Source organism: Mus caroli, unplaced genomic scaffold (genome assembly GCF_978045245.1).
Source record: "Mus caroli unplaced genomic scaffold, Mus_caroli_1 scaffold_5, whole genome shotgun sequence".
In the NCBI taxonomy this organism is placed as follows: domain Eukaryota; kingdom Metazoa; phylum Chordata; class Mammalia; order Rodentia; family Muridae; genus Mus; species Mus caroli.
In genome coordinates this window covers 11,535,861-11,544,674 of record NW_028227260.1, presented here as the reverse complement: position 1 = coordinate 11,544,674, position 8,814 = coordinate 11,535,861, and the positions used below count along the sequence as shown (strand labels likewise).

The 8,814-nt window shown below is 43.1% G+C and overlaps 1 protein-coding gene across 6 annotated transcripts in view; it reads left to right on the top strand.

Annotated features, from left to right (window-relative positions):
- The first annotated feature begins 1,098 nt into the window (after positions 1-1,098).
- The window catches only part of Phka2 (phosphorylase kinase regulatory subunit alpha 2), an 83,550-nt gene continuing 75,834 nt past the window's right edge, over positions 1,099-8,814 (top strand). For 2 of the 6 annotated variants that reach the window (XM_085837932.1, XM_085837931.1), the window contains exon 1: positions 1,250-1,832. In XM_085837932.1, coding sequence (XP_085694058.1) covers positions 1,740-1,832 — 93 coding nt within the window. In that variant the 5' untranslated portion in view covers positions 1,250-1,739. Of the gene's footprint in view, positions 1,212-1,249; positions 1,833-4,110; positions 4,255-8,814 lie in introns of those variants that run through there. The other 4 variants (XM_021153153.3, XM_029473162.2, XM_029473161.2 and 1 more) reach the window with 4 other exon arrangements.

Below are 8,814 nucleotides of genomic sequence, written 5' to 3'. Positions count from 1 at the left end.
TATAAGGGGAGTCAAATAAGCAGGACTCATTTTCATTCCATCAACATTGAGCCCTAAACACATGTACAATCAACTCTGTGCCAGGCGTGGTGGGAGATACCAAGCTATTTCATAAGCAACTCATAATCCAGTTAGAAAAGTATGCCTCAGTTAAAATGTAAACAATACACTATTTCCAAATGGTGTTGAAAATAGCTCTGGTTTAAGTGCCACTCTGAGTCAAGTATGTGCTACATGCGCTTGACCTTGTCACATTACAAGGCATGAGGTTTATCCCAACAGATAAAAACAGTAAAAGTCAAACAACTGAAACAGAAACACAAATGTCTATATAAATCAGAAATGGAATAAAGTGCAGTTCCAACTGACTCGTTGCCCCATCTTTACTGAAGAAATTGCTATAGGAATTCAGAAAATTGGAAACGCTAATGAGTGGGCTGACCTAGTCTTTAAAGCAAAGGTAAATTTTAGACAATGAAATGGGTCAAAGTGGAGAATAACCAAGTGCTTGTGGAAGCAATTACATTAGAACAGCTGCTCAGTCAAATTTATTTGTGGGCCAGATTTTGATGGACAATGAAGTCTGGATCAAAGAATGCGGCCTGTGGTTAGCAACCTTGACAACTAATGGGATGCCAAATTTCAAAATATACTATTATAAATGAACTGCACAATTCTCCCAGGAGCTAAGGCCAGGAGCCACGGGTGCCAGGGGTGTATGTGGAGGACAGTACTCAGGTCTCCCTTTCTTGCTTTCAGTGTTGAGCTCCTATGGGGACTCTGTCCTCAGGTGAGGCCCGGGACAGGGCGGGGCTATGGCGGCGGGTCATCCGAAGGATGCCCAGGCGGCCCAGCCTCTTTCTAGTCTCGGGTGGGTTTGGCGGCTCCGCTCAGGAGACCTTGTCATTGCCGACCCAGAAAGCCGACTTGTTCTCTGCTTCCATCCAAGTTCTCCATACTCCTGCGGGCTGCCCCATTTTCCTTCCTGGTCAGGCCGTGACAAGGAGGGCTCCAAACCCCACGGCGGAGGCGGACTGGGGGCGGAGCTGCGAGCAGATCGGTACCGCCCCCCAACGCGTTCCTTCCGGGCGGGACTGCACGGGTTCCGCTTCTTGGTTCGGGCCGGCGTGAGGGGTGGCCTCCGTATCTCGGGGGCCGCGACCGAAGGACTCTGCTCCTTTAGCCTCAGCCGCGGTTGGAAGCAGGTTGAGGTAGGAGCAAAGTCAATGAAAAAAACTGAATTTCCGTTCAGAGCCCAGCTCCCCGCCGCTCCCAGCGGCCTTCCTCTTTAGACCCTCTCCCTTTAGGCGGAGACTTGGAGAGTCCGCCCCACGACGGGGGCGGAGCCTAGTAGGGCTTGGGTGAGCTCCCAGGCAACCCGGAGCCGCCTCCCAAAACAAAGGGGTACCGCCAAGGCCTTTCTCCAGCCTAGTGCCCAGTCTAGGTTCTGTTGAGCATGGCGGTGGGGCTAGAAACCCTCGGGGCAGCTGCTGACCCGGAGGAGGCCGGGCCGCGATAGCGCCACCCCAGTCTCCTCCCCCACACCGCCCAGCGGTGCGACACTCTGGTTGGCTCCCCTTGCAAGTCATACTTTGGGTCTCTCAGTTTGAAAACTCTTCCTCTCTTCCCACTCGGCCCCATTTGAAGAAACTCATTGACGCTGAATATTTTGAGGACCAGGTCAGCTTGGAGGCGGCAACTTTGGCGGACACCACCGGGCAGGTCCAGCTCCGTGGCCCATGAGCTTGGGCGAGATGCGGAGCAGGAGCAATTCTGGGGTCCGCCTGGACGGGTACGCGAGGCTGGTGCAGCAAACCATCCTGTGTTACCAGGTAAACAGAGAGCAGCCCAGAGAACGGTCGAAACTGCCCACTGATATAACTCATTCTTCCCAAGGCCTCTGTCACTCATGAGAGCTTGCATTTAGTTAAGAGGTTTCCGACTTTAATCCAGTCCTTGCTAGCCAGTTATCACCCTACTCCCTTACTGCTATTTTATTCACTTTACTCACAAATCAGGCGTTCTGGCTTTTGAACAGCTGCTGCGGCTGCTTTGCAGAATTCTGGGACCTTTTTTTTTTTTCTCTCCTCCTCCTCCCCTCCCCCACACACACACACATCGGGACGACCCCCTCGAGGTCCTTCCTGACTGCCTCGTTTGGATGAAGAAGTCTGTTAGGTTGGACAGAGCACACTGAATGAGAACAGTGAAGTCTACTCTGGGAACAGTAGGCAGGAGTGAAAAACTCCCAAGGCTTGCATCTGACCAGAGTGTGGGCAACTGTTACTGCCCCTCCCTTGTTAGAAATCCCCCTGAGAGGACCCTATGACCACTCTGGTTGCTACTTTACAGCCAACAAAACTTCTGGGCACAGAGCATCAGCATCAAGGGGTCCTGTGAAACTGTGCATATAATCTCAGGTATGAATACACCTGCTATGCTTCCTGCTTGGCAAAAGTTATGTGTGAGTCCCCAGTGTAAGACCACTGAGCTATTTTTGTTCAGAGCAAAGACATCAGCTATATTGCTTGCCTTCAATTGGCAGCAGCTATTTTTAGGGCTTTGAGAGTCAGAGAAGGAAGTAGCAGTTGGTGGTCATTTCCAAACCACTAACCATTTTTTTTCTTCTTAGCTAATTTTTCAACCTTGGCCTCCTGCTCAGGAAGAATTTATTGTGTATCTTTTCTATGCAAGGCATCATACAAACTACATAAAATGAATAAATGGTACTGCCGGTGGTGTGACTTAGTGGTAGTTTACGTGGTATTCTCAACTCCCTGGGTTGGATTGCAGCACTGTAAAAGAAAAAAAAATGTTCATAGCACAACACAGTGAATTTTATGAATAACGTATAATAAGTTCAGTGTTTCTTGTTTGAGACATGTTGGGCCAAATGTTGCTTGTAAGCTAGAAATGTCTTGATTTTAAAAATCATATGCATACTCTATATGCATACTCTAATAGCCAGAGTAGTCCAGACAGTACCCCTTAATTACAGCCACTATTATTTCTGCATTGGAATATGAATGTTCACACTAAGCAATAAGTAAAGACTATAAAAAGAGTTTCACATTAGATCAGCTTGTCTTTGCCACCAAAAGAAATTTCTGCAAATGTAGGAGAAACATTTCCATATGTTAATGGCTCTGAGGATTGCTCATAAAGGAATGCAGGGTTTATTTGAGGAAAACACTCCCTCCCCCACCCCTCCTCCACCCCACTGCCAAGCCATAGATGGCAAGGAAGGAGTTCTGCAAGACATGGCACTCCAGTGGAGAGTTGAAGAGGGGGTAAGCAGAGAGAGAGGTTACTCTTTGCTTTTATTCTTAGAATGTAATTACAACTATAAAACGTAAAAATCCCAGTTGAAAATGTTTCTACCCATTACTATGATAGAAAGAGCTGTAAAGAGTCCAAGCTAACCTAGAACTCGCCATGTAGACCAAGCTGGCCTCAAAGTGACCTGCTTTAGCCTCATGCGTGTTGGGATTAAAGGTGTACACCATTATACCCAGAGCTTTCTGTTTATCTTTTCTGAGTTAACACCTTCAACCGTAGAATGGGAATTGGTTATTTTTTTTTTAAATGAATGTCTAGTGTACTCCTAGGGCACATTATGTGCAATCAATATGCAGTGGGTGCTTTTGATACAGACCACATGTTCCTCAGTCCTTTCATGACCATCCTGACCCATGATGCTCCCATTCCTGGAAGGCTTGATACTGCTGCTAATTGTTTTCTGGTCTTTGGACATAATTATGTGTTCCATTGATGTAGTCAGATCCCAAGTACAGAGATTTAGTGCTTCTTTCTTCTTCATCAAGCAATGTCTCCGGCTCAGTATAGTATCCTTCAACCCTTGTTGAAAGAAAATACTTCCTATGAGTTCTGTGGCACCTGAGGGGCACATATGTTGGTCCAGGCTTGCCTTTGCTCAGGAGCAAAACAATCACCATAGCTGTAGAGTTGGACTTTCCTCCCCAACATTTTAATGATTAAAGAGCAGTTGTCTGGCCTTTTAGTTGTATTTATTTTGGGGGTAGGCAGTCAGTGAAAAGGCCCTCATATTTTCTCCCTTTTCCTCTGGATAACCAGAATACTCCAGATAATTCTCCTGGGAAAGTCTGTGAATCTGCAAGTAGACAATTGCACACCCCATCCAGCGCTCCCCTGCATTTATCCTGCTGCAGCAACTATTCACCTGTAGAGGCCTAACTTGCTTAGGGCCTTATCATCTTTTCTGAGTGGTATTAGGTAGGTCCCCTGTGTTCTGTGTTGTTTTTTTTTTTTTAAATCATAATAAAAAATGGATGAGGTAGGTTTCTGTAGTTTGTGCTATATTGTGCCATCTTCTCTAAGTATATGCATGTTTCTGACACATTTTTCAAGTCAATTCTTATAAGCTCTGAACTCAATTTTTATTTTGTTTTTAAGTTGAGATTAGTTTATATTGGTTTCAGAAGTTAGACTTCATTTCATAAGAGTGTCAAGCTGATCGTTATTCTTCCTTTTAGTAGTTTAGTCACATCGTCTAGCATGTCCACTAATATGTTCCTGTATCTGTAAAAGAGAAGACCTTTTCCTGTATGTTATTTGCCAAATCTAGAATACTTGGTGACTGTACATTATTTGAATTTTTAAGGCAAAAAAGGAAAGACCTATGTCTATAAAATAGTCATTTAGCAAGTTTCATATTGAATGTACATTCGAGGAGTCTCTTCAGGAATGTATTGACATTTAGAAAGAATTTTCTAGATTTTTTTAGCCTAGATTTTAAAATGTTGATTTTAATATTTCTTCAGTAATGATTCTGTTTGAAGGCTTCTTAATATATGTGAAGTGTGAAATAGTGGTAAGAGAATATGAACCTGAAAATAGTAGTCAACTTTGTGTTCACAGTAGTTAGAAATTATTGAGTATGATAATTTAGAAGAGAGACTAGGTCAAGAACTACATTGAGATTAGTAACAGTGGAATTCAAACTGAAAACAATAACATAAATAGAATATGGTATATGGAATAAATAGCAGTAGTAAAGACTAACTGTAGAAGAGTGAAAAATAATAGAATTAGCCAGGCGGTGGTGGCGCACACCTTTAGTCCCAGCACTCGGGAGGCAGAGGCAGGAGGATTTCTGAGTTTGAGGCCAGCCTGGTCTACAAAGTTGAGTTCCAGGACACTCAGGGCTACACAGAGAAACCCTGTCTCGGAAAAAAAAAAAGAAAAAAAGAAAACAATAGAATTAAGTCTAGGAAGTAGTATGACAGGAGACTGAGAAAAGACTGGGGTTAAAGTGCTCTGAGTCCTTTATTGCCTTAGAAGAGAGGGTGTAGGAATGAATTATCATGTCTTTTAAGTCAAAAGCTTAAGAATTACCGTTAAGATAATATAAGCAAAGGGCTGAGAACTTAGTGCACTTGATAAGATGCTTGGTGTGTAACCATGAGGGCCCTGGTTCAGGTGTTAGCACTCATGTAAAGGCCAGATGTGGTGATGCATACTTCTAACCCCAATACTGGGAAGGTGGAAATAGGAAGATCATGGGGACTTGTTAGCCAAGCTACCCTCGTCTAATCAGTAAACTTTAGGTCCCAGTGAAAGAGCTTGTTTCAGAAATCAAGGTGAGCTTTGGAAAGAGTCCCCAGAACACATGTGGGCATAACAGCTTCTTCGCAATTCTTTTGTTTTGTATTTTCAGACAGACTTTCTCTGTGTAGTCCTGGCTGTCTTGGAACTCACTCTAGACAAGACTGGCCTCGAACTCAGAGATATGTCTGCTTCTGCCTTCCAAGTGCTGGGATTAAAGGAGTTTGTCACCACTGTCTAGCCTGTTTGTAATTCTCATGTTCAAAAGATAGAGCTGGGATTCTGTATTAGTCAGGGTTCTAAAGTCACAAAATTTATGGAATGTCTCTATATTTTAAGAGAAATTGTTGAAATGACTTAAAGTCTGCAGTCAAACTAACCCAACAATGGGCAGCTGTGAATGGGAAGTCCAAGAATCTAGTAGTTGCTCAGTCCCACAAGGCTAGGTGTTTCAGCTGGTCTTCTGTATACACTGGAATCTTGAAGTAGGTTCCAACAGATGTGCCGGCAAGTTCAAGCAGGCAAAAAAGAAGAGAGCCTTCCCTCTCCCAGTGTCCTTATGTAGGCCTCCAGCAGAAGGTGTGGCCCAAATTAAAGGAGTGTACCACCATGCTTGGACCTAAACTGTTCTTTACTTGGGACTTGCTCTGTCCCAGGCTGGCCTTGAACTCAGAGATCTGCTTGGCCCTGTCTCCTGGGATTAAAGGTGTATATCACCTTTCCTGGGTCTCAGCTTTTCATGGGCTCATAAGGATCCAAAATAGCATCTAGTCATATCTCTCATCTCACAGTGAAAGAACCACAGCTGACACGATCAACATCGTCCTTCTTGTGAGCTGAGAACCACCATAAGTACTCTGGACCAAGTTTCTCAGGACCAAGCTAGGAGGGTGCAGATGAATAGTTTAAGTACATCAGATTGCTGTAAATAATAAGTGAAAACTGTTCCCTGTGTGTCTTAAAATATGAAACTTGAATTAGCTGTTTCTTTAAATATTTCACCAAGTTTAGTTCTGCCATGTTACCCTTTTCATTTGTGCTTATATTTTAAATAATTTAAGGAATTGTAAGACTCGGGGTATCCCTGTGTTGCCTAGGCTGGTCTGAAACTCCTACGCTCAAGTGTTCTCCTTACTTAAACTCACTAGTAGCTGGATTTCTGTAGGTACACACCACTGTGCTTAGCCTGTCTTTTATGTTTAAGTGTGACTATTAATAGTAATATGACATAAAGAGGTTTCCATTAATGTTCATAAAAGGCATGTAAAAAAGTGGATATAGACCCATTGAATATTTTGTGAAGGAAAAATATCCTGTCCTCTCTTTAGAAAAACTAAAAAATTTCAGGAGTCTCATGATCCTTTGTAATTTTGTCTTACCCAGCAAAGTCCACTGTGGACTCTTGGAATCTCTTTTGGAGAGCACAAATCAAGACTACCAAAGATGTTATAGAGGCAGAGGAGGGGTGTCATGAGTTCTAGTCCAGCCAAGGTTACTTATCAACACCCTGTCTGGAAAAAATAAATAAAAACATACAGTGCCTCTGTCACTTGAAGGCAAAACTGAAATTTAAGACATAAAAATCGGTATTGCAAATGCAAGGATCAAATAATGGGTGGGATCTATGTTGTTCCTATTCTGGTAGAACTTTGCTGGCTCTGTATCTAGTAATCTGTGGATACCTGAGACTTCATGGATCAGCCACAGGGTAGTTAATATCTCCCTTGAGTATGAATGTGTTACATAAGTTAACACAACACCAAAGTGAATATTGATATCTCAGTAAACCCCCGCTTCTTACTACAGTGACTAATGAGAGAGTAGCAAAAAAATTAAAATCTCCTAAGAGAGTGATTAGTCATTTGATAGAAGTTAAGTGACCTGGCGCAGTTCCTGTACATTTGGAGGCATCTAAGATGAGTAATAGGATCTGGAATGAAGCAGCTGCCTGACTTATGTTTGTAAAACTAGAGGGGGAGGAGCTAAATACGCACAAAAAGAAAAAAAATGAAGATTGCATACCTCTGATCTGTTAGGTAAAGCAAGAGGCAGCTACATGCAGCAGCTCTGTCTGTGTCTGTCTGTCTCCCCCACCCCCCCTCAGAGAAACACAAATAAAACAACCAACAAAAACCCTATTTTTTTTAATGGATAGGAATATTTTGTTTGAATGTATGTCTGTGCACTAAATGTGTGCCTGGTACCTGAGTAGGCCAGAAGAGGATGTCAATTCCCTGAAGTGACAGCATGTGCTGGGTATTGAACCTGGGTCCTCGTGCTCTTAATTCCTGAATCATCTGTCTAGCCCCAAGAATTCACATTTTCAGTGATATCCTCTGACCTACTTGAAGTTTAGGTATAATTTTACAAAAGCTGGTATGTAGTGAGAATTTTGGTTTTTAGTCCCAGGTGTGGGGATAAAGCTGTTTCAAAGCAGCTGACTATGATTTGCCTCATGCTCTAGCAGGGGCGTGGTTTTGTCAGTTGTAGATCATATTTTTGAGTGTGTAATATTTGGAATTTGGAGGACTTTTCAGAGGATATACAAATGCTAGAGTCTTGATAGAAGGAGCTGGTTGGCCAGTTGGTTGTTGGAAGTTGTTGTTTGCGGTTTGTTAAATAGTAGTGTGCAAAGAGATGAAAAGAAGAAATTAGATATCTTGACTTCAAAGATCAAACTTGCCCCAAGGAATTTGACTTTTCCTAATCAGCAGGAAGTAGTTAAAGGACATTGTTGACCCTTTTCCCCTCTTATTTTTTCTCTCCTACCTAAAGTTAGGGGATTAAAAGAGTAGAAAAGGGGATGGAGAAAGGTGGGAGAAAAAGTGCCAAGGACCAGCCTCTGCTTGGAGAGGAGTTCTGAGGTAGGGTTATCTGGGAGCTGCAAAACAAATGACTCAAAGGCAAATCGTGGGTCCAAGCTGGTAGCCTATGTTCCACTTTCCAGATTGCTTTCTCCAAGTTCTGCTCTCTCTGGAGAGCTCCACCCAGCTCTCTGTGTTCTGTTTGTGTCAGCTCTCCAAGCAGTTCTCTCTTTTATCCTAAAAACTTCTCTGGGATAGCTCATCTCTTGTATATAATAAGCCCAGTCTTTGATTTTACTTATCTATCCAGTCATTTCCTCTTGGTTCCCTTTTGGTTATTCTATAAATAAGCATCTCACCATTCTAGCCCTTCGGTTCTTGGGAGACAGCAAACACTTTTTTTCTTTTAACATTGCAAAAGAAC